General features: G+C 50.0%; 1 protein-coding gene across 1 annotated transcript in view; it reads right to left on the bottom strand.

The window, feature by feature from the left end:
• Positions 1–4,364: 4,364 nt before the first annotated feature.
• LRRC7 (leucine rich repeat containing 7) overlaps positions 4,365–25,801 on the bottom strand; it is a 98,091-nt gene continuing 76,654 nt past the window's right edge. The window contains 10 exon segments of the mRNA XM_056497490.1: positions 4,365–4,773; positions 5,950–6,024; positions 7,216–7,308; positions 9,024–9,242; positions 11,608–11,727; positions 15,682–15,831; positions 17,486–18,249; positions 18,252–19,162; positions 19,994–20,174; positions 20,357–20,468. Coding sequence (XP_056353465.1) covers positions 4,666–4,773; positions 5,950–6,024; positions 7,216–7,308; positions 9,024–9,242; positions 11,608–11,727; positions 15,682–15,831; positions 17,486–18,249; positions 18,252–19,162; positions 19,994–20,174; positions 20,357–20,468 — 2,733 coding nt within the window. The 3' untranslated portion in view covers positions 4,365–4,665.

The raw sequence follows: 25,801 nt of genomic DNA, 5'->3' as shown, positions 1-25,801 counted from the left end.
GAGTGGGAAGGGAGGCTCTGTCCCGTGGGAAGTGGGTGGCAGTGCCTGTGCAGTGACACAGGGGACAGCTGGAGCATCCAGCAGGATGGAGCCCCCTGCCCCCTTTTGTTTCCACACATTTTGTCCTTTCATCCATTTCTTCCATTCATTTGTCCTCCAGGCATTTTCCTTCCACACATTTTGTCCTTTCATCCATCCCTACATCTGTCCTTGCTCACATTTGCCCCCAAAGCCACCAAAGCTGAGTTTCCCTCCCCATTTCCATCACTTCACTCCATATTTGATGTCTCCCAGTGGCTGCAGCTGGACCAGCTGGGAGTTACCAAATTTTCCAGCCCCTTCCCCACCCTCTGAAACCTCCTCTCTGCCAGGGGAAAAAAAAAAAACCAAACCACCCAAAAGCCTTACAATAAGGTGACGTTTTTATTATTTATACAATAAAGAGACTTTTTAATGTTATTCAAAACACTTTTTTTTTTTTTTTTTTGGAAATACTGAAAAAGGTGGGTGCAGCAAAGCCGAAAATGGCTCTGCTGCACTGCACAGCATGGGCTCAGTCCCTGGGCTCCCTCTGCACAGGAGCATCTGCAAAATTGCAAAATGCAGGGGCCAGGGACACCCTGCATGTGCCAAGGGACAGGAGCTGATTGCACTCAATCAATAGATTTAAAATAGAATTTTTGAAGTAACCTTTTTGCACATAAAATGAAGCAGCTTTCAAGTTCAGTAAGTCTTTTATACTGCAAAAAACATGAAGTACATTCACAATCTATGTTAATAAAGTAGTAAATATTTCCTCATTCAGCTTTATTTACATGGATACTGGAATTCAACTGAAAAGTACAGTCATCTGGAATATAGCAATCTTTGAACACATACAAAAATGACCATTTCTGTATATAATTTAAGCTCAAAATCACAATTATCTCAAAATATTAATTACAATACAGCCATCTCCATCATAATTAAACATGTCTTTTATAAAATGGTAAAATCTTTACTAAAGGAAGCTGTTGGTTCTGAACTGGATACAGTACTCACAGGTAGAAAACTGAAGTGATGAGTGAGTGCCCTGCCCAGGGAGGGGACACAAAAAAGTCCCAGTGCCACCTGGAGTGCCCAGAACCCGGGAATCCTGCCCCATGCCATGGTGCCAGTCAGTCACTCCCACTCCATCAGCTGGAGAGCATTGGCAAAAAGCTCTTTTTGGGTTTTTTTTGGGTTTTTTTTTGGTCTGAAATCCCATGATTTGCAAATGGTGCTTTTTGGGGTTGGGTGCTGTGCCTGGTCCTGGTGCCCAGCCGTGGCTGCAGGGCCAAGCCAGCTCCCCACGGACCCACAGATCCCTGTCCTGTCCAAACTGCTGCCCAAAAAGTTGTGTGGGCACGGCCTGGGGCTGCCAGAGGGGTGGGGAGGGGCAAGGCAGGGAGCTCCAGCTGCACAGACATCCCCAGCTCCCTGTGGGAATCCAGCTGTGACATCCCAGAATCGCAGCAGGCACCTCCAGGGAGCGTGTCCAGCTGGGCTGGGATGTCTCCAGGGGGGAAACACCTCTGAGCACCTGCTCTGGGCAGCTCAGGGCTCTGCCACCTCAGGGAAGGAAATCCTGCTGTGTTTGTTTGTGTCCCACCCCTGCCAGGAAAGGGGGTGCTGCCCCCAGCCCTGCCACCCCTGTGCCACCCTGGGAGCTGTGCCAGGCTCACAGAGCCCCTGTCCCTCCCTCAGCCAGGGGAGTTCCTGGGAATAAACACCCTGATCCCCCCAGGAGCCTCCCCTGGGCCCTCCCTGGTCCATGGCTGGGCTCCTTTCCCTGGGTTTGCATTCCCTGTCCTGCCATTGCCTCCCCTCAGCTCTGTGCTCCTGTGTCTGTCCAGGGGCAATTCTGATGCTGATTTCTGCACAGGGGCAATTCTGATTTCTGTACAGGGACATTGCTGATTTCTGTACAGGGACATTGCTGATTCTGATTTCTGTACAGGGGCATTTCTGATTCTGATTTCTGTACAGGGACATTGCTGATTTCTGTACAGGAGCATTTCTGATTTCTGTCCAGGGGCATTTCTAATTCTGATTTCTGTCCAGGAGCATTTCTGATTTCTGTACAGGGACATTTCTGATTCTGATTTCTGTCCAGGGGCATTTCTGATTTCTGTACAGGGACATTTCTGATTCTGATTTCTGTCCAGGGACATTTTTGATTGCTGATTTATCTCCAGGGGCATTTCTGATTTAATCAGGTAATTCAATGCTCAATTCCAGCAGAGGGGGGTCACAGCATCCCAGAATGGTTTGGGTGGGAAGAGACCTCAGAGCCCACCCAGTGCCACCCCTGCCATGGCAGGGACACCTCCCAGTGTCCCAGGGGATCCAAACCCATCCAGCCTGGCCTGGGACCCTGCAGGGATCCAGGGGCAGCCACAGCTGCTCTGGGAATTCTATTCCAGGGCCTCCCACCCTTCCAGCCAGGAATTCCCAATATCCCATCCATCCCTGCCCTCTGGGAATCCATTCCCTGTGTCCTGTCCCTCCATCCCTTATCCCCAGTCCCTTTCCAGCTCTCCTGGAGCCTCTTTAGGTCCTGGAAAGGGTTTTATCTTTACACTCCAAGTGCTCACTACCAACTGCACATTTCCTACTCAGATTTTTCCTGGATTTCCTTGGCTCTGCTCTCAGCTGCCCCCCTCACCCTCAGCCTTGTCCTGCCTGCTCCCTGTCCCCTCCCAGGGCTGGCACTGCCACCACACACAGATGTAAAAAATACCTTGGGAAACGTGAAACTGGATTAGAGGATGTTAAATGGTCACTGTGGGAACAACTGGCTGAGAACTTTCCTGGTTTGCCATCACCTGGCAGGAACTGTGAGCTGGCACTGGGAAAATGGGAAATTATTTGGGGTGAAGGAGCAGCTGGGCACAGTCTGGGCTTTGGGATTCTCTGTTGGGGACAGGATTTGGACATGAGGGGTTGTCCCTGTGCTGGGAATGCCTCTCCCAAGCTGCTGCTCCCTGGGATGTGCCAGCTCTGCACCCATCCCTTTCCAGGACTCCAGTCCAGGATCCCAGAAAGCCTCACCCATGGAATATCCCCAGCAGGGCCTGGAGCAGGGGGTGGGGGGTAAAATACACAACAATGTCAATGGGGAGTCTGAAATGAGAAATTAAAGAGTAAAATTAGCAGCAACAAAAGGAGTTTTACTGCCACCATCACAACCTTCCTCCATCCGTGAGCCAAACCTGCCTGTCCTCGGTGTTCTCCTGCAGTGTGTGCACATGGAATCGAGGGAAGAGCCAAAGCCAAGGGAGCTCACCCACTCCAGAGGGAGTTATCCCATTCCAGAGGGAATTCACCCACTCCAGAGGGAGTTATCCCACTCCAGAGGGAGTTATCCCATTCCAGAGGGAGCTCACCCACTCCAGAGGGAGTTATCCCATTCCAGAGGGAATTCACCCACTCCAGAAGGAGTTCTCCCATTCCAGAGAGAGTTATCCCACTCCAGAGAGAATTCACCCATTCCAGAAGGAGTTCTCCCACTCTAGAGGGAGTTATTATCCCACTCCAGAAGGAGTTATCCCATTCCAGAGGGAATTATCCCATTCCAGAGAGAGTTCACCCATTCCAGAGGGAGTTCACCCATTCCAAATGGGAATTCACTCATTTTAGAGGGAGTTCTCCCACTCTAGAGGGAGTTATTATCCCACTCCAGAAGGAGTTATCCCACTCCAGAGTGAGCTGTTATCCCACTCCAGAGGGAGTTATCCCATTCCAGAGGGAATTATCCCATTCCAGAGAGAGTTCTCCCACTCCAGAGGGAATTCATCCATTCCAGAGGGAGTTGTTATCCCACTCCAGAAGGAGTTATCCCACTCTAGAAGGAGTTATTATCCCACTACAGAGGGAGCTGTTATCCCATTCCAGAAGGAGTTATCCCATTCCAGAGAGAGTTGTTACCCCACTCCAGAGGGAATTATCCCACTGCAGAGGGAGCTGTTATCCCATTATCTCCCATTCCCACGTGGGCTCCTTGTCCCAGAGGTCCCAGAGTTCCAGCTGGAGAAGTCTCTCACCCTGTTTAGTGAATTGTTCCTGATCCCTACGGAGCCAGCTATACACACGGCATATGTACAGGTATTTTCATAAGGCATAGAATATCTTTGCATTGAAAATAAATGAACATTATTAAATTTAATTTAATATATACTTTCTTTGAGGTGTTTATGAAAATATTTTTCTTCTCTATACTTTCGTATGCGACATGATAGAAATATTTCATGGGAAGTACAGGTTAATATATTTCATTTTTATAAAGGCATTTACAACTTTGAGGCAGTGTTTCTGATGGACAGCAGAATTCCTAAAGGATTTGTATGTGCTTCTGTGTTTTGAAATCATATGAAATTGACTTTTAAGAAGGAACTTGGTTAAAAAAACGCACCAATGCACAGCCAGAGGCTGACAAGTAAAACTAATACGGAGCCACATGAACAATATATTTATAGAGTTAATTCTTATATTTTCTCCCAATGATTGGTACTAACATAGAGTATTATACATTTGGCACTACTGTTTGCCATTGGTCCAGCAATTGGCAAAAAATTGGTTTCCTATGTATAAATCTGTTTGAACATTAGATCTGGCTAGACATATTTACTATTTATAAAAAAATATTTAGACAGTAAGCTCACGTTGGATAACTAAGTCTACTGTGTTCTGGAAACTCTTCAGTAGGAGCACAGCCTTCTCGTGTTCCAGGTGTACAAAGCTGTGACCATTGGCCTGCAGCAGGGAAAACACAAGGGAAGGAGATTTAGTGGCTGGTTTTGGGGGGAAAAAGGGATATTGGGCAATAAAAAATAAATAATGAACATACTAGGATTTCTCAGGGAAATAAAGCACGGATTTCTCTTGTTCTCTGTGGGGTGGTTTCAGGGCTGGGTGCTCCAAGGAATGATTTAATTCCCACTAAAATCAAGCTGTGACTCTGGGGTCTGAGCAGGACCTGCTTAAAGCCTTAATACAATAAAATACCTTCCCTCTGGGAAAGAGAAATTCAAATTGCAGGCAGGGAAAACTCCCAATACATGGACAGCTGTGCCAAGACGAGGCATCAATGGAGCCCTGGAATTCTGCACTGGGGGCTGGGAGGGGTCTCAGGGATTTGGGAGATCCTGGGGCAGAGTGAGCTGGATCCTCCCAGGGAGCCCCAGCAGCAGCTGTGGCACAGCCAGAGAGGGAAAGGAGACTGGAGAGAGCCCAGAGAGGAGGATCTGCCTGAACCTGGAGTGAAGAGCTGAGGGGCACAACGGGGGAATGGCCAGGGCTGGTCAGCATCCCTGGGAATGTCTGCCAGGGAATTGCCAGGAAAAACAGGAAAAACTTGGTACCCCGAGAATCCACAGGGTTTGAGCACCCTGTGAGGGAAAAATTCCTCCACCCTGAGCCTCCCCTGCCCAGCCTGAGCTGCTCCCTTTCCTCAGATCCCAAATCCCCCCCAGTGTCCCCTCCTGGCAGGGAGTTGTGCAGAGCCAGAAATTCCCCCTGAGCCTCCTTTTCTCCAGCCTGAGCCCCTTCCCATCTCCTCAGGGATTCTCCAGCCCCTTCCCATCCCCTCAGGGATTCTCCAGCCCCTTCCCATCCCCTCAGGGATTCTCCATTCCCTTCCCAGCTCCTCAGGGATTCTCCATCCCCTTCCCATCTCCTCAGGGACTCTCCAGTCCTTTCCCATCTCCATTCCCTGCCCTGGACACCCTCCAGCCCCTCAGGCTCCATAAGGGACAATCCCTGCCCTGGGCACTGCCCACGAGTTCTGACCCAAACCAGGTGCCCGTGGCCAGAAAGTTTAATTGGGGTAAGAGCTGGAAATCCCATTCAAGTGCCCTAAAAGCAAACTGGCAGCTCAGTGCTGCTCAGACACCACCCAGTGCTCGGGGCTGTGCCCCAGGACATCCCTACCTGCAGGATTTTGTCCCCAGGCTGCAGCAGGCTGGAGGCAGGGCCGTCAGGCTGAACCCTAGTAACAAAGATACCCTATAAGTCAGAAGTAACACAGGTTAGGATGCTTGCTCCAAGAACTACATCCCAAAAAAACTCCCTAACTGGGGCCTGGGGGGCTCTGGCTACCCTGGAGATTTGGGTTAACACCAATTTTTTTTTTTTTGTTTTTTTTGTTTTTTTTTGTTTTTTTTGTTTTTTTTTTGTTTGTTTGTTTGTTTTTTGTTTTTTGTTTTTTGTTTTATTCTGTTTGCCAGTTTGGGGCTGGAGCAGCTCCTCAGCACTCAGCAATAATTGTGGGACATTTTAAACTAAAATCTCACACAGCAAAGAAAGTCCAGTGTGAGCAGAGTGACAGGTTATCAGGAGGGTAATTAAAATGGAGCAAGTGTTAATTATTAGAATGATGTGTATCATAATCTGCACAGCAATCTTTGCTTCCTCTAGGAAACACTGCTTTAATTTCCAAATTAATTTCCAAACTGATTTGCCAAACATTCTCCCTATCTATGGAAATTCTCACTGTCCCTGCCACACAAATCCAATATTATCCAAGAACATCAACTCCAGGAATGTGTTCAAGGCCTCCTTTTCCAACAAACTCCAATCAGCTCCATGGCACCAAAAATCCGTGGGTGTGAGAGTCCAATTCCCATGGGACTCACCCCATGCTGGAGTTTTTGAGGCCTCCCTCTATTGCAAATCGATTTATCTTGAATGTGCAATTCCCAAAATGAATCCTGAGTGTCCCTGACCACCACCAGGGGTCAGTTTTAACAACACCATGGGGTCTGGAAGGATTTCCAGGCTGGTTTTATTTGGCACAGCAGCTACAAACTCTGGAATTTCAGCCTCCAGGGATGATATTGTACTTTAGGGTTCCCTCTAATTCATTCAGTAAAAGTTTAATTGGGGTCTAAGGCGACTCTTATAAAAGTGAGAGAGACAATTCTCCAGAAAACAGCCCCAAAAAAATGATCTTATCCAGGGAATATGGGCCTGACACTCATGGGATTGATGCTTGATTCCCTCACCTTCTTTAACTGGGGAAAAAAAGCAAACAGTCTGCCAAACAAACAAACAAACCAACCCAAAAATAAAGCCAAATATGGGGAAAAAATTCTTTCAGTTGCACCAACAGAGAGGCACAAACATCCCCTCAAGTTCTCTGCCCCCATTCTGTGACCTCTCAAACAAGGAGCAGGCAGAGAGGAACTTCACACTTACCTTATCAGAAGGTTTGAATGGATTTCCTTGTCCACTTATTCCACCACTGATGCTAAACCCAAGGCCAGGGTTCTTCTCTATCCTCACACAAAACTAGGTGGGAGAAACAGAGATGTCAGAGAGCCCTGCCCAGCCACGGCCCCTCCTTCCCTCTCATCCCATTTCCCCACACCCCACAGGATGGGAAAAGCCACTGGGATGTTGCTGTAAACTGGAAGAACTGGATTTCCCCACACTGCAATGCTGCCACAACCTTCCCTGTGGTTCACAGATTTTTGCACAGATTTTAGGGTCTTTCTTCTCTTTTAGATTTGTGAAAGAGAAGTTCACCCTGGCCAAGCTTTTCACTTAAACATTGGGATAAACCCATCAGTGAGGCTTCCTCTGGTGCCATTTTATTTTCCCAGGAGGAGCCAGATGTGCAGCACCCCTGGGACAAACCAGGGGACAAAATCCTCTGGGATGTCTGGAGCACAGCTGGGGTCTGACAGCCTGCACTGAGCTCCCACCCCTCCTGCCACAGCAGTCTGTGCTGAGCCTCCTCTTTCAGTCAGGGTGACTCAAAACACTGTTGGGGAGTTGGATATAAAATAAAAATGAGCTCAGAGAGCTTCCTGGCCATGGCCTGAGCTGAGCACATCCTCCCCCAGCGGGTTCTGAACATCAGGGGTGGGGGACAGGAGCTGCTGCCAGGGCTCCACCACAGCAGGAAGGGATAGGGGTGGCTTTGCATCTCATGCTCTCCCAGTCCAGCCAGAGCTCCTCCATCTCAACCAGAGCTCTCCTAATCCAACCAGAGCTCTCCCAGTCCAACCAGAGCTCCCCCAGTCCAACCAGAGCTCCCCCAGTCAAACCAGAGCTCCCCCAGTCAAACCAGAGCTCCTCCAGTCCAACCAGAGCTCCCCCAGTCCAACCAGAGCTCCTCCAGCCCAACCAGATCTCCCCCATCTCAACCAGAGCTCTCCCAGCCCAACCAGAGCTCTCCCAGTCCAATCAAAGCTCTCCCAGTCCAACCAGAGCTCTCCCAGCCCAACCAGAGCTCCCCCAGTCCAACCAGAGCTCCCCCAGTCAAACCAGAGCTCCTCCAGTCCAACCAGAGCTCTCCCAGTCCAACCAGAGCTCAGCCAGTCCATCCAGAACTCTCCCAGTCCAACGAGAACTCTCCTAGTCCAACCAGAGCTCCTCCAGTCCAACCAAAGATCTCCCAGTCCAACCAAAGATCTCCCAGTCAAACCAGAGATCTCCCAGCCCAACCAGATCTCCCCCATCTCAACCAGAGCTCTCCCAGCCCAACCAGAGCTCTCCCAGTCCAATCAAAGCTCTCCCAATCCAATCAAAGCTCTCCCAGTCCAACCAGAGCTCTCCCAGCCCAACCAGAGCTCTCCCAGTCCAATCAAAGCTCTCCCAGTCCAACCAGAGCTCTCCCAGTCCAACCAGAGCTCTCCCAGTCCATCCAGAGCTCCTCCAGTCCAACCAGAGCTCTCCCAGTCCAACCAGAGCTCTCCCAGTCCAACCAGAGCTCTCCCAGTCCAATCAAAGCTCTCCCAGTCCAACCAGAGCTCTCCCAGTCCATCCAGAGCTCCTCCAGTCCAACCAGAGCTCTCCCAGTCCAACCAGAGCTCTCCCAGTCCATCCAGAGCTCTCCCAGCCCAACCAGAGCTCTCCCAGTCCAATCAAAGCTCTCCCAGCCCAAGCAGAGCTCCCCAGTCCATCCAGAGCTCCCCAGTCCCAGCTCCCCTGTGCTGCCCAGTCCCCACTCGTCCCAGGGCCATTGTTACCACGTGGGTGCTGCGGTGCCCGTGCCTCACCTGCTCCTGGTAGGCGTCGGTGCTGCGCTGGCCCTTGGTCTGGATGAGGCAGCGCTGGGGCTGGGGGGCCCGGGAGCTCTGGGAGGCCGGGATCTGGATGGGCAGGGGGGGCTGGTACTGCTGGATGGTGACCTTGTTCATGCTGCCCTCGTACTGCTGCTCCCGGCTGCGGTGCTGCAGGCTCTGCGACCCCATCAGCGTCTGGATGTGGCTACCTGCCTGTGGGCGAGCACCCCGTCAGGGACAGCAGCCTGCACAGCCCTGCAGCTGGCAGCACCAGCTCCTGACACTCCTCACCACGGTTTCTTGTAGATCAGGGGACAAACAGCTCAGCTGCATCCCACACCTTCCCCTTCTCCTCCTCCCCTTCCTCTGCCCAGAGACATCTCTGGGAGAAATGGCTTTTGTTTCCCATCCTCCAGCAATCCTCCTGCACTCAGGGATCTCTGGCTGCATTTCCAGGAATCCAGGGGCTGCTGCTTCTGCCTTGGAGAAAAGCTTGGAGCAGCTCCCTGGGGCCACTGCACACAGCAGGTACCAGGTGCACTCGTGGCTCCCACCTGGTGTCACTCACTCCTGGGATTCAGGGATGGATCTGGCAACGAGCCCTGTGATTATCCTGGCTGATCCCTGCAGCTCCTCCTCCAGCACCGTTTGTGGGGATTCTCCATTCTCCAGCTCCATGGTCAGAGCAGCCCAACCCAGCAGCTCCTGAGCCCATGAGCAGAGCTGGGGCTGGGAGGGGCAGCCAGGACTGGAATTCAGTATCCATCACCATGAACCACCAGGAATGAGACAATTTTCCAGGGAGTTCATCAGCAAAAGGGCTGTGCCTGTGCAGGGCTGGGCTGGAGCCATCCCAGCACTCGTGATTTTTATGGCCTGAACATCAGTGGGATGAAACCCTGGGATGAAACCATCCAGGACAAGGGCAGGAGCATCCCAGCCATCCCACCATTTGTACTTTTTATCAACATTACTGGGATGAAACTTTGGGATGAAACCCTCCAGGACCAGGGCAGGAGCATCCCTGCCCATCCCTCTGTGCCCACTGCCCACAGCAGAGCCAGAGCCCACACACACAAAGGGGCACCATGAAAATACCACCCTCAACTCCCAGCAATTCTTGCTTTAGGCCTTGAAGCACCCCCAGGTGTTGGAACCCTGGTCACAGAGAATTTTAGACTTTCTGTGCTGACAGGAACTGACCCCAAGAGAACACTGCATTTAACTTGGGGCAGTAGAGAAGGTTCCCAAAATTGAGTGATAAACCTGGGATTATGGGTGTGTAGTTTGAATAGAAGTGTGTAATATCACATGGTAGAATTTAGAGTTTAAGGTTTTAGAATATAGTAATATATTCTAAATATAATATAATATTCTATATAATATTATATTAGAATATAATATTAGAATATATATTCTATATTCTAATATATATATAGTAATATACATATAAAGCAAGATGGAGGTTTTAGGGTGGAGGTTTGTCCTTCTTCACCTTCTTCTTCATGGGTTTGGGTGATATTTTGTAATTAAATAAAAAAATTTGCATTGCAGGCCACGGGTGGTTGGTTATTGGGCTAAAAGTAAAAATAATTTAGGTGGCATTTCTTAATTGGACTGTTTATCCTTAAAAGACCTTGTAGAGAGAGAGAGAGAGAGACAGGGCTCCATTTTTAGTTTGTGAGCTTGAAGTGCTGTAGAACTGATGGATTGTAATATAGATAAGAACAAATAAACATCTGAGTCCAAAGAAGAAATACTGTCTTGAGCATTTAATCCTGACCCTGGCAGAAAGAAGATAAAGCACCCATAGGTGCTGCCCAAAGCTGTCCTGCTGCACCAGGGCCAGGCTGGGGCCGTGCCTGTGTCTTGGGTTGCAATGTAGGATCTGACCAAAAGTTTGAATTCTGTCCCCATCTGTTAAACCAGGTGGTGCAGTGACCCTTATCTCCATGGGAGATATCTCCTGCTCATGGGCCATCTTTAAACCAGCTGGGCAATCATCTTTATCTTCCCACAGCCCACCCTCCCTCCAGGAGATATCTCCTGTTAATGGCCAGTGAGTCCCAGGGCATGACTGATAAAATTCCATCATCCCATGGGAGATGCTCCAGCCAGGGGAGGAGCCAAGCCTTTCCTACCCAGATAAAAACTGAGATTTGGGACACCAAGGCACCTTCTTTCCACTGGATTCCAGAGGAAAACCAGACCTTTGCACATCATCCCTGGAGCTTCAGAGGAAACTGCACCTTCTCCAGGAGCACTGCTCCAGCTGAACCACATCTGCCCCTGCAGGAGGATGCAGCCACCATTGAATGGGACTGTGCCAACACCCTGACTGACTGACGGGTGTCAGCTTGGATTCTGACTCTGGCAGGGCTGGGATTGTTCTGTGGAATACTGCATTTCTAGTTTAATTTTCCTAGTAAAGAACTGTTATTCCAATTCCCATCTCTTTGCCTGAGAGCCCCTTAATTTCAAAATTACAATAATTTGGAGGGAGGGGGTTTGCATTCTCCATTTCAAGAGAGGCTCTTCCTTCCTGCCTGTCAAACCAGCCCAGCCTGGCACCCCTTACCTTCTTGGTGACGGTGTCGGGGGGCACGTCCCGCCTGCCCAGCGGGTACGGGGTCCAGGGGCTGCCCACGGCCACCTCGTCCTGCCCGTTGTCCAGGAGGCTGCTCTGCTGCGACGGGGTCTGTTCACAAAGGCAGGGCAGCCTTTAGTCACCAGCACAAAGCCCTGCACGCTCACCTCACAGCAAGCCAGCAGCTGCAATGCACTGCTGCAACGCCCTGCTGCAATTTACTGCTGCAATTTACTGCTGGAATACATTTCTGCAATGCATTTCTGCAATGCACTGCTGCAATTCCCTGCTGCAATTTACTGCTGCAATGAATTTCTGCAATGCATTTCTGCAATTTACTGCTGCAATGAATTTCTGCATTTCTGCAATGCCCTGCTGCAATGCATGGCTGAAATTCACTGCTGCAATGCACAGCTGCAATGCATTTCTGCAATGCCCTGCTGCAATGCACTGCTGCAATGCAATTCTGCAATGAATTTCTGCAATGCCATGTTGCAATTTACTGTTGCAATTTACTGCTGCAATGCATTTCTGCAATGCACTGCTGCAATGCATGGCTGCAATTCACAGCTGCAATGCATTTCTGCAATGCCCTGCTGCAATTCACTGCTGCAATGCACTGCTGCAATACATTTCTGCAATGCATTTCTGAAATTCACTGCTGCAATGCATTTGTGCAATGCACTGCTGCAATGCATTTGTGCACTGCATTTGTGCAATGCACTGCTGCAATGCACGCCCTGCCTGCTCCACCAGCACAGCCCCACCGTGGGGCTCTCTGCAAGCAGAGGAGCTCCAGAGGTCTGGGATAGAAATCATGAGAATAATGAATGATGAGAGAGGAGAGAAAATTCACCCAACGGGACTCGTTGCTTTCAGAGAAACGGATTTTGGCGAAATTCCGATATTTAAACAGCCTGGTGTTGATTCTGGGGTTAGGGCTTTCTCACTGCTCATGCCAGCAGCAGGAACTTTTTTAGGAAGGATTTTTTAGGAAGGATTTCCACCAAGAAAAAGGAGCTGTTTGTGTTTTCTGCAGCAAACTTCCCCTGCTGGCAGTGCCGAGGTTGTGCTGGCTACCAGAACCTCCTGGTGGTGCCAGGGAGATTTTTTGTACAATGTTAACCTGGAATTCAATGTTTGCCTCAACGTGAATGGTCACAACACACAGGGAAAGTTTCCTCAATGTTCATAATTCAATTTTCATCCTGTTCTGTGGTTTTTTCCCTGTCGCTTTCCCCCCTGGTTGTTTCATTCCTGTTTTCAGGACTTTTCCTGCCCAGTCCTGAGTTTCCATGATCTGTCTCTCTATTTCTTGATCATCACTGAGAGTTTTCCAAACACCTTTTGGGTGTCAGGTTTCCCAAAATTCCAGCATTGTCCTGCCACTGACAGCACCTGGCACAGTGTAGTGTTTATTGATTAATGGGAATCTGCAAAGGAACAAAAAATATCTATTCTTTCCCTTTGCCATTGCAGCAATTTCATCTCCAGCTTCAATTAAAAAAAAAAAAAATTAATCTGGATACACTTCTCTAGATGGATGAAGAATTAATCAAATTTGCTTTGAAATGTGAAAGCTGGGAATTTTTCCATTAAAAACTATTTTTTAACAGAAGTTTAAAAGTAAATAGAAGGCAATTATGATTTAAATCACATCTCTGTGAGGTGAAGTGAAGAAAATCTAACCCTGATTATTTACAATGAAAGCAAACTTCCATTATAATTCTTTCATCATTCAAGAAATCTTCCAGGAAAATAATGGATTTTGTGATTTTCCTTCTATTAAAAAACACTAGGAAAAACATTTCTCCTGTTTAAAGCCCAGGATCTCCTTGCAGAGCTTTCTTCACCCCCAATAAAATGGGAAAATGAGCTGTTCCCTCCAGAGCTGTGCTGGGAATCTGCTCACACCCCGAGGGATCAATTTATGGAGCCCTCTGGGTGCTCATTCCAAAGGGAACCTCTGCTCCCCTCTCCCTGTTCTTCCCAAGGAAGGTGGGAATTCCCTTTCTGGGAATGGGTTGCACCAAACCACGAACTTCTGAAAACTTTTCACTGGGAGCCAGGAGTGGAAAGGATCCCTCTGGAGAATGCTGAGGGATCTGCAGAGGGGACTTTGCACTCCAGAGGGAAAAAGGAAAATGCAGAAAGTGCTCTCAGCTTCCTCCAGAAACAGGGAAATGCTGGGATTGCATTTCTGCACCAAAAGGAATTTGTCCCTTTGCAATATTGGCCATTTTCTGAGCTGGGCCAGGCTGCCACCCAGCTCCACTTCCATGAAATCTGGGGAAAAGAGGAAAAGCAGCACTTCCCACGTTTTCTACAGGGAGTAGATCAATGTAATGAACATTTTCAAAGGAATTCATTGTTAAAGTTGATTTCCTGGCAGCCAGAGCTCACTCATTACTCTCTTGAATCCAGGCCACGGGAAGGAGGGAAGAGGAGAGGCAAGGATTAAACTGCTGTGGCCTGGATTCTTTAGGAAATGCAAATTCTGTGGAAGGTGTGAAGCAATAAAATTAAACAACTCTAAATATACACAGCATTTTTCCAGCAGTCATTTCCCCCTGCAGTAATCTTTCCCAACAATCATTTTCCCAAAAAGTACAGCAAGAGAACAACCCCCCCAAATGCAGTTCAGCATCACAGTTTCTATGGATATGGAGCAATGGAATGCTGGTGAAAGAGAAAAGCAGAATAATCCACATCAGACCACACCCCAAAACATATCACAGAGCAGATTCCTGAATTTCCTCAGACATCCACCATTAACATCCACGTTCCCCTACAGCCTAAAACCCTGGAAGTGCCATAGAACACCTCATTGCTAACACAGGGAGGGAACCAGCACCATTTTTGGGGTTGATGCCCAATGGATTTTTTTCCAGGGACTGGTGACAGGTACCCTGAGCAGACAAACGAGTTCTTGGGAAGCAAAGACAACACTGGGGTGTCCCTGCCCAGCACACACACCCAGGGGGGATCCCCCAGAGCCTCCCACCCCACAACAGAGCAGCACAGACCCAGAGCAGGACGGGAGCCTGGGGGGACGTGGCATGGAGGTGACAGAGGGTGGAGGGGCAGGGACAGTGGGAAAGGGCTGGCACTGCTCCCTGGGTGCTGCCATCCTGCCCTGGATTCCTGGAATTGCCACTGCAGCGCGTGTGGGGTCAGCAGGAGGAGCAGGGCCGAGCTCTGGGCTCCTAAATTATCCTGCTCTCCTCAAATCCAGAGTTCTGGAGCTTTGGAACTCTCCTTTGGGAATTGCTGGCCAGGCTGCTCTGAGCTGGGCAGGTGCCAGCGGTGCCAGGGGCCAGCCTGGCAATTCCCAGCACAGATGGAACAGCAGGATTCCCTTTAATTACTGACAGAGCTGATCTGTCCCCTCGGCTCCTGTGCCAGGGCAGGGAGAGGCTGAGCCCTGCCTGTCCCTCAGGATGCAGAGAAAGGTCTCAGCATCCCTCCCTGGCACTGAGAATCCTCAGGAACGGCCCTCTCTGCCTTGTCCTGTGTGCCTCTCCCTTCAAATATTCATTGGGAATACATAGTTTTGTATGTCTGTGCTAGTAGTAACAATATATTGATAATAATATAAGATAAACAGTAAATAAATGAGGGAAGTATTATCTTTGTTTAGGCATTTCTTGAAGTTTAAACTGGGTTTGGGTGTGGTAACATGTTGAAAACCCATCAGGAATTACAGCACACCAAATTTGTGCTGGAATATAAAAATCCCTGTCTGCTGGAGCCTGTTTAACACTTCCACACCCCTTTTTCTAGGATCAAACCAGTTCCCGAGAGCAAACCACGCTCCCCACTGAGCAAATGACAGCCCTGGCGCGTGTGAGGGGAGCAGGGAAGCAGGAATGACAGCCAGGGAGCTCCGGAATCCGGAAAGCAAGGCCAGCCAGGGGCACAGCTGCATCCCTGCCAGCCTTGCCTTGCGGACTGGGCACGGCAAAAGCACAAGGAGGAGGAGGAGGAGGCAGAAGCTAAACCAGGAGGAAGCAAGGATCATTAATTAACGGGGAACGCCGGCAGTGCTGGCTAGCCCATACTTACTTTCGGTAGAGGTAGCTCTTGAAGCATTTGGTTTTCAAATTTAGATTTAGGCTGCAAGTTTAAAGTCATGCTTCGGCCGGCATGCATGGCTGAAACCCCTCCAGAGTGCAGCATGCCAAGGCTAACTGTGTGGTGTTTGTAAGCAGCGCTCTGAGTAGAGGAAACAACCACGGGACACATATGAACACACATGCTCAGAATTAAGTCTCACACATACATGGTTAAGTTCACAGAGTTTTAGTTTAAGCCAACAGACAGTACCGAGTACCAGTAGCTCCTCCAGGCATGCACTGGTCACACAAAGCGAGTACATTGCTCCTCGTACAGAACATGGGCACCAGAGAGGACTTCCACGCTGACAGCACATGAGGGGGGTGGCATCTGGAGTTCACGGGGCACAAGTCTCGTTTTTGACCAAAAAAAGGCCGAATTTGGGGTCGGCTGTGCAGCCACAGGCATGGAGGAGCAACCCCTGGGGAAGTCCTGCTCCCTGAAAACCTGGCTGCCCACCCAGGGACAGGGACACGGCTGCTGTGCCCACCCAGGGGACAGGGGCTGCTCCTGTGCCCACCCAGGGGACAGGGGCTGCTCCCACCAGCACAGCCTCCAGCAGGCAGCCCAGCCCAGCTCCTTGGAGCTCTGCACCCAGCAGGAACCACCTCGCAGGGATTAGGGACCAGTGTCAGCTCTGCAGGGTTAAAATACCCTTTGCACACGTTGTGAACTAAGTGTAAAGATATTCCTTAAACCAGCAACATCTGGCAAGGGTTTGTTGCCACCAGGAAGGGACTGGTTTCCCTGGGTAGGAGGCAGTTTCCAGCGGGTTTACACAGCACAAGGAAAAGAGCTGAGGGAGGAAAACGCTTCAGCCTTGGAGCCCCTTTTTAAAGTTTCCCCATTTGATCCTTAAGGATAATTTAATATCATCACATCCAAGCAACTGGCAGGTAAGGAGGATATTAACACCAAACTCAGGAGGCTCTAGCATAAAGCAGTATATGGACACATTTGGCAATGACTTCTTATGCATTTCACCACAGGAATTTGTCACAACCACTTCAGATCACGGAGTAAATCGGATTAATGGATTAGGTCATTAAATAGGTAATGACTGAATCATGCACTAAAGAACCCTTTGGATAGAAGGCAAATCAGCATAACTTCCTACAGCTAAAAGAAGTAATGACCACATTCCCATTAGAACAGTGGCAGTGGATACCCAGGGATATTTCTCAGTTATAGACACTTTAAAACCCCCTGCACTAACAGTGACACCAGAGCTAAAATACTTTTTATTGCTTGTTCTCTTTTTCCTTTATTCCTTTATATTGCAAAGACACGGCCAGCACCTCTTGGTCGTTACTGACCTGGTGGCTCCAGCAGCACTTCCACGAGCAGGAGAGAACCTCAGGGCTCTTCCTAATTTTGAGCAGAGCTGCAGGAACCACCACCCCGGTGACATGCACTGGGGCAGAGCCCTGGATTTACCCAGGATCCAGAGTCTTCACCCCAGTGACTGCCCCAAGGAATGGCACCAGTGTGAAGCCTCTGGATTCACCCAGGACCCAGAGCCACCACCCCGGTGACTGCCCCAAGGGGCATCATCAGTGAGGAGCCTCTGGATTTTTTGGGGTCCCTCGCTCCAGCCGAGCACCCCCAGGGCACCCAGCGGGCCGGTCCCTCTGACACCACGGCAGGAATTTCATCCCTGGGAATTCTGGTGGTCACCACTGCACGTGCAAATCGTTTGACAGAGCGAAACACACAACTAAAGGCATTAATTGCAGAGAAATGCCAAACATACCCTGTCTAACCTTCTAGCTTCTATATGTCTAAGTAGCTGTTGTCTCCAGTCAGCGGGCATTTTAGCACAGCTCTCATTTCCCTTCCCAGGGGGAGGCCTCGGCTTTATATCACTGCTATCGGAAGGCTTGTCGCCATAGTTACCCAAGTTATAGTCTGACGGAATCTTTTCCAGCAGAGCTGCCATGGTGGGCCTCGCTGAGACCGGCCGCGCTTGGGCCGTGCCGTAGCTCTCTGTGCTGTAGCTTCGTGCCGACAGGGGCCTCCTTTGCGTGAGGTTTTTAACTGGGAAGCTCCCAGTCTGGGCTTTCACTTCCTGGTAGGAAGGGTGCTCGTCTTCGTAGCGCCCGTTGCGCTTGAGGAACTGGGCCTCGGGCACGGCCATGCCGCCCTGGCGCTCGGCGGCGCCGCGGAACGGGGCCCGGCCGTACCTGTCCGCCGGGGGCAGCTCCTGGGGCTCGCCCACCCTGCGGAACACGGACATCTCGGCCGAGCTGACCAGAGAATCCGCCCTGCGCAGGAAGCCGGGCCGCGCCGCCGGGCCGGGGAACGGGGCGGCCGGCGGCTCCTCGCTGACCGAGGGCTGCGAGAAGGAGAACATGGGCTCCACGGGCGCGTAGCCGCGGTAGCCCCGCGGGCTCACCAGCTCCTGGGGCAGGCCCTTGGCCGGCTGGGGCAGGTACTCGGCGTTGAGCTGGAAGGGCGGCAGGAGCCGCTTGTCGGCCGGCAGCTCCACGGCGCCCTGGGGGTTGAAGCTTTGGTCGACTGATAAACTTTCTTGGTGACCGACGCCTTGTGCTGCGGCTGCACCTTGACGCTGCCGTAGGTCAGCAGCTCGTCGTCCAGCATGGGCACGGACTGGCTGCGGGACATGCTGAGCACGCCGTGCTCCGGGCCCAGCAGCTTGTCCACCCTCTCGTGGGGGCCCACGGTGTCGTTCCCGGATGCATAGTTTTCCAGGGGGATGTTGTACACCTTGTACGCACCGATGTCGATCTCGTCGATGCTCTGCGACTTCTTAAACTTGTTCGTTTTTAAATCCCTCATCATCGGGGAGAGCCGCTCCGTGCTCTTGCTGATGGAGATGACGTTTTTGGAAGGGTCTGGGCGACAGTGCATGTGGGAGAAGACGTTTGTGAGGCTCCTGTTAGCGTTGGAGTCGTGATATTCCCACGGAATTCCTGGAGTGAAAGTGCTCGTCATTTCGGGAGACTCCTTGACATGATCTTTCCGCTCGGGCAAAGGGCTGGTGTTGGGGGTGCTTTCCAGCTTGGAAGGAAAAGCTGTCCTGTCTTCAAAAGGACTGGGGGTTCTGGTCCAGTTTTGCCAAGGGTTGGGAGGAGGCACTTCAGAGTCGTGTGTGTTTCTGAGCGGGGGCTGCTCCAGCTCCAGGGGGATGCCCACGATCCTGTCCTGCCGGATCAGCGGCCTGCGCCCGTGCGCGGAGGAGCTCCTGGATTTGCTGCTCAGCAGGGGGTTGGTGCCGGCGCTCTCGGCCGCGCTCTCCTCGCCCACGAATCCCGTGTTGTCGTAGTGGGATCCGTCGTTCCAGCTGTCGGCGAAGGCGTCGCTCAGCGGGCGCCGCTCCGGGCGCGCCGGCACGCTGCCGGCCGGAGCCGCTTCCCGCTGGCTCAGCAATGGCTTGGTCTCCAGGGGCTGCGGGAACGACTGGGCCAGCCTGCGGAGACAAGAGAAGGGAACAAGATAAAATGTCCTCTGTCCCAGCACGCCAGCGCTCACCGTGGAGGCCGTTCAGCCTTCTCCCGTCTGCGCTCTGGCTTTGGGATCGCACTGGGAGACTGCAGGGGTTCTCAGCACTCGGTATTCCCACGGGGATCACTGACTCCAGGAATCAAACCTGCCCCCTCATGTTTTTAGCACTGACTGAGCTCCTCTCGAGCTGTTGGGAGCTCCGTGGATGTGCCGCTGGCACGGGAATGGTGGCGGCGGGTTTCTGCCCTGGAGCACAGGCTCCAGCAGGACACGCACAGAGAAGCCAAGAAGTCACTCAAAGGCCTGGCTGGCTCCATGCTGTGTTCCCAGAAATCCCTCTGAACAGATTTTCCTGCTGTAAAAATAATGGATGAGTGCAACAGAAGGTTCCCCCCAGTTTTTAACCAGAGACACCAGAGGCAGTTTTTGCCCGTTCTCAGCTCTTTAAGGGGGCAGAGCTGTGGATGGAACCATGTGGGGGGATTTAGGGCAGGCACAGACTGGTTCTGGAAAGCTTCCAGGGCAGGCTACGGCTTTCCAAGAACCTTTTTGGAGGTTCAGGGCAGAGGGAGCTGGGACAGCAATAATGGGGCACCAACAGCACCAGCTGCAGGAGATTTAATTCCTGGAGGTGGCACAGAGCTGAACCACCAGCTGTGGGATCACGGAATATAGAGGGTGGCCAACACAGGATAAAAACGTGGATTCTTTCAACCCAAACGCCCTAACAGGGCAGCTCTGAGGGCCCAGACAGCACAGAAGGGAAGCAGAAGCTGTGTCAGGAAAGATGTCACACCTGTTCCCCCACAAAGAGTTATTCACTGCTTCTTTAGCCGTGGTCTGCAGGGAGCCCATTTTTACGTGCGCGTTGGAGGACCCTGAGGAAGCCTGGGAAGGGGAATAGTCTGAGTAAGTGCCTGAGGAAACGCTGTTATTCAGACAATGGATCTTATCTGCTTCAGACTCATCTGTCGACTCTGAAACAAAACACAGCAAACGCTTTCAGGGGGCGGCACTCGGCAGCGAAACACCAGAAAAACACATTTGAAAGGCAAAGCTGAAACTGGGTTGGGTTGATGCGTGCACAAATGTCCATGGTTTACAAGCAGAGGTGGAGCACCCCCACCTCATGATTTCATCCCAAAGAACCCACCAGTACCTTTCTTGTCTTTACCCAGCAGGACCAGTTTGGGGGGGTAGAGCGGCGTCTCGGGCATGGACGGACGGAGCTCCCCTATCCTCATCTCACTGCCAGGATGTCCGAAGGCATCCTGAGGGACACAACAAGGCAGAGTGAGCACAGGGAGCAGCAGCAGCTCACACTGCAGCGCAGACGGTTCACAGCGCTCCCCTCGCCATCGCCCAAACCCCCAGACCCACCAGACGGGCTCTGATCTGTCAGCAGAAAACTCTCATTAATTAATCCTACACAAACCCCCCTCGAAACCAGGGTGGTGTGCTCGTTCTGGAAACGTGGACAAGCCAGATGGAAGTGCAGGATGCGTCAGGGCCGTGTAAACATTTTTGATGAAGGCAAGGTCATCAGAAATGCTGCCAGTAGGAAGAAATAAACACAAACTGAGTGTAAACAATTGGTATTTCAGGAGGGAGGATTCCTCGCTCAGTTATTTCTGGTGAGTCCTTCCAGAGATTCAGCTGTCCCTGGAGCTGTACTTAATTAAAATGGCTTTGTCTCCAAGGAGTTTGTGGCTAAATTAAAATGGTTTCTATTTAATAAACTTCTGCCTGAGAGTTCAGCACAGCTGACCTTCACACAGGCCCTGCAACAGGACATGTGCTGAAAATAAACCCCAGTTAAACTGGGGGAGGAAAGTGGGACTCATTCTTAGAAAGAAAAAATTTAAATGAGGACATTTAGGCCCTTAGGGTGGCTAGGAGGGAATGAAGGCACCAATGGGAATTTTGGGGCCTTTCTGATCCCTGCAGAAAGCTCCAAGATGAGGGGGATGAGCGGCCTGGGGACACAGGGATGGGTGACACAGGAGGATCTCTGTACCCTGACAGGTTGTAGAGGTTCTCCAGTGAGAGGGAAGGCAAGAGGGAGAGATGTAATAACCAGAGAAACAATTTAATCTGGAGCACCCGAACCAAATCTGCATTGCTAGAATGCACGATGCTACAACGGGTTAAAAACTTTCTTGTTTTTACCTACAAGGAGGAAACTTCCAGAGATTTACTGCCCTTGACTCCTTTTTGTAGTGACAGAGATTTGTAGGAGCATTTGCCATGTGATTTATCCTTGGAGAATTTAATGTTTACACCAAACCCTTTGCATTTGACGTTCTGCTGGAGGCAGGACCTTTTTAATCCTCATTTTAATCAGCTGATATTTAAGGCAGTTCCATGGTGGTTCCCACATGGAGTGACCCCTTCCCCATGCAGAGGATTTCCCTGGTGCTCCACAGGTGCCCAGTGACCCCACAGCCCTCTCCCAGTGCAGTGGAAAAAGCTGTGGAACAAACTGGTGGAACAAACTGGAACAAACTGGTGGAACAAACTGGGGGATCAAACTGGAACAAACTGGTGGAACAAACTGGAACAAACTGGTGGAACAAACTGGGGGAACAAACTGGGGGAACAAACTGGGGGATCAAACTGGAACAAACTGGTGGAACAAACTGGAACAAACTGGGGGAACAAACTGTGGAACAAACTGGGGGAACAAACTGGGGGAACAAACTGGGGGAACAAACTGGGGGAACAAACTGTGGAACAAACTGGTGGAACAAACTGGAACAAACTGGGGGAACAAACTGGGGGAACAAACTGGTGGAACAAACTGGAACAAACTGGTGGAACAAACTGGAACAAACTGGGGGAACAAACTGTGGAACAAACTGGGGGAACAAACTGGGGGAACAAACTGGGGGAACAAACTGGGGGATCAAACTGGTGGAACAAACTGGGGGATCAAACTGGAACAAACTGGTGGAACAAACTGGAACAAACTGGTGGAACAAACTGGAACAAACTGGGGGAACAAACTGTGGAACAAACTGGGGGAACAAACTGGGGGAACAAACTGGAACAAACTGGTGGAACAAACTGGGGGAACAAACTGGGGGATCAAACTGGAACAAACTGGTGGAACAAACTGGAACAAACTGGTGGAACAAACTGGGGGATCAAACTGGAACAAACTGGTGGAACAAACTGGTGGAACAAACTGGAACAAACTGGGGGAACAAACTGGGGGAACAAACTGGGGGAACAAACTGGGGGAACAAACTGGTGGATCAAACTGGGGGAACAAACTGTGGAACAAACTGGTGGAACAAACTGGGGGAACAAACTGGGGGAACAAACTGGGGGAACAAACTGGTGGAACAAACTGGTGGAACAAACTGGTGGAACAAACTGGTGGATCAAACTGGGGGAACAAACTGTGGAACAAACTGGTGGAACAAACTGGGGGAACAAACTGGTGGAACAAACTGGTGGAACAAACTGGGGGAACAAACTGGGGGAACAAACTGGGGGAACAAACTGGGGGAACAAACTGGTGGAACAAACTGTGGAACAAACTGGGGGAACAAACTGTGGAACAAACTGGGGGATCAAACTGGAACAAACTGGTGGAACAAACTGGGGGAACAAACTGGTGGAACAAACTGGTGGAACAAACTGGAACAAACTGGTGGAACAAACTGGGGGAACAAACTGGTGGAACAAACTGGGGGAACAAACTGGGGGAACAAACTGGGGGAACAAACTGGGGGAACAAACTGGTGGAACAAACTGGTGGAACAAACTGGAACAAACTGGGGGAACAAACTGGTGGAACAAACTGGTGGAACAAACTGTGGAACAAACTGGGGGAACAAACTGTGGAACAAACTGGTGGAACAAACTGGGGGATCAAACTGGTGGAACAAACTGGTGGAACAAACTGGTGGAACAAACTGGTGGATCAAACTGGGGGAACAAACTGTGGAACAAACTGGTGGAACCCATTGCTGTGGGCAGTGCAGAGGGTGAAGTTCTCCACCTGAGCAGCCCAGGTCTGGCTGTACCTCTGAGCTTTGGGCTTTGTCCTCCCTGCCTGGGCCTCCCAGAGGTGATTTCGGGCTGTTCTCAGGGTCAGGCAGGGGTTTCTTGGGGGATTCTTTGGTTTCTTTATCTTGGACCTGGAATCCCAATATTGTGCCATGAAACTTCCAGGAGTTTTAAGCTTAAAGTTCCCCCACTGCTGGAAGAGAGGGAGACCCAGCAGTTCCATTTTTGACAAGATGGTGAACTTCAGGGGCACAAAGTTCCCTATTTTATAACATTTTCCTTTTCTTTTCATCCCCCAACCCAGCTATTAAAAAAAAACCCAATGCACTTTCAAAAGAGCTACTCTGGCATTTGTAAATCTGCCATGAATATGTGAAATATGCTGTAAAACCCCAAATCATGTCCCATTTAATTCCACTCTCTTTAAGGGCACCTTTTTCATACAAGCTGAAGAACAAAAAGGTCACCAACAGGAAGAAAATTGCAAGGAGAAAAGGAAGAGATAAATGCAATTGTGGTGAGTTGGTGCCTGGAGATTATTCCTCAGGATTTATTCCTCATGATTAGCTGGGGAAGGGTGCAGGAAGAGGGCAGGGAACTGAGGAGAAAATACCTGCTACAAACTGTTAAAACAGCTGGCAAGAGAAAAATCATCAACTATTCAGGCTGAGAACACAAGAACATTAAATTATAACCCAGAGGGACAGAATGTTTGGGATGAGCAGACTCCTGGAATCTGCCTGGAGCAGCCCAGGGCTCTGGGAAGGGATGAGGCAGAGGAAATGTGGGATATTCTCAATTCAAACACATCAAGAACAGGAGTCATAAAAACCTGACTTGCTGGCCTTGATATTCCTCATTGCTTCTCATGGAAGAGCAGCACAACTCCCTAAATAATCCCAGCCAAAACTCACATCTTTCCAAAAGAATTAGGATGATGAAGGGGTTTGTTTTAATGGGTGATTAATCAAGGCATTGTTTGCTTGCTGTGAATGGGGGTGAAGGATGGATTTTCCAGTGCATTTGACATGCAGCTCCTCATTCCAGATGCTCCCTTTCATGATTTAGAAACAGTTTCTGAAGAGACACGTGCACATCAATTGCAGGGAAAGCCAAAAGAGATCAGAAACCAGTTTATGTGAGGATGGAAAGTGAGCACTGCACCTGAAATTCAATTACCTGGGATCAGAAACTGCCTTCAGCCTTTAGCTACATCACAACACACCTGCAATTTCAAAGTGCACTTTAACTCCAGCCTTGAGTCTGTCTGCTAATTATCTGCAGAGCAAGTGGAGCTTAATTATGTTTTATTTAATGGGCTGCAAGTGAAATCAGGCCAATATTGTTCACAGAACCATTCACACCCTGCCTGCACTTCCCGTGTGTTTTATCCTGGTGCAGGCGGCCAAGGAGAGGGAAATGGATCTGCACCACCCTGATGGGAGCTACAAACCCCTCCTGGTGTCTGGAGGGATGAGAACATCCCCTTTCCTTTTCTTTAGCTGCTGGAATAGTTGTGGTACCAGTCCTGACTCCATCCCAGGGAAATGAAAATCTGAAATTCCCCCATCTCCACCATTATAACACAGGAGGTGAAATCTTGCTTTTGCTGGGGGAGCTCCCAGAGGTTCTTTGGGAGAGAATGAGGGGGGAAACTGCAATGCCATTATCTGGTGGGATTCCTGATTTCAGGAGCCACATCCCAGGCTCTGGCTGCAGAAATTCAGCTCCTTGTGCAGAGTTTTGTGGGGTTCCTGTACCCCACACTCTCTCTGTTCATCCTTCCACTCCCTGGGGGTGCATCCCTGGCTCTGCAGCTCCCAGGACCCTGCAGGGGCTCACTCACTGCAATGTTTGTGTTTTCCTTGAAAAATTATTTTAGCAAATATTAACAAATATTTCTGGAGGCCACGTCGCCAGCCACAGCCACAACAAACACCTAAAACCTCTGCCAGGCCAAGGGGATCAAATTCCAGATGGAAATATGTAAGGATAATTAAAACCCATAAGGATAATTAAAACCCAGAGAAAGCTGTTGAAAATATTCCATTTCAAACAATAGATAACACAAAATAAATTCTGTACATCCAGCAACAAGAGCAGAATGTCAGGACTCGTGGCCTGGGTCACCAGCTGGTTCCAGGACCAGATTTACACAGTGAGAATTCAATGAGTGAAAAAAGGAATAATGGTGGAATTGAAGATCTCAGATTTAGATGAAGACACAAGTGATTGAAATATTTTAGCTGAAATTAAATATTTAACTCCAATATTTTAGTCCTATTTGAAATCGTGCCTGGAGTTGAAGTCTTCTGAAGCCACCTTGAAGTGAAAACTTTGGGGGGTTATTTTTTTAAGGAATGAAAATGTTTAACTGCAATTAAAACACAGCACTGAGAGAGCAGCCACAGCTGAGTATTTGTGCCAAAGACATGGAAAACTGAGGAGAACAATTCCTGCAGCCAGGACTGGCCACAGCCAGGGGCATTTCAAGGACAAGGAGTTTATCACAACGTTCAGATAACAAAGGAGTGAAAAAGAAGGAAAATCTTTTTCCTCATTTATTTCTTTCCAGCATTAAACTGCC

The sequence above is a fragment of the Oenanthe melanoleuca genome, chromosome 8, assembly GCF_029582105.1.
Source record: "Oenanthe melanoleuca isolate GR-GAL-2019-014 chromosome 8, OMel1.0, whole genome shotgun sequence".
Lineage (NCBI taxonomy): Eukaryota > Metazoa > Chordata > Aves > Passeriformes > Muscicapidae > Oenanthe > Oenanthe melanoleuca.
The sequence above is the reverse complement of the archived record's forward strand: the minus strand, read 5'-3'. Positions and strand labels throughout refer to the sequence as shown.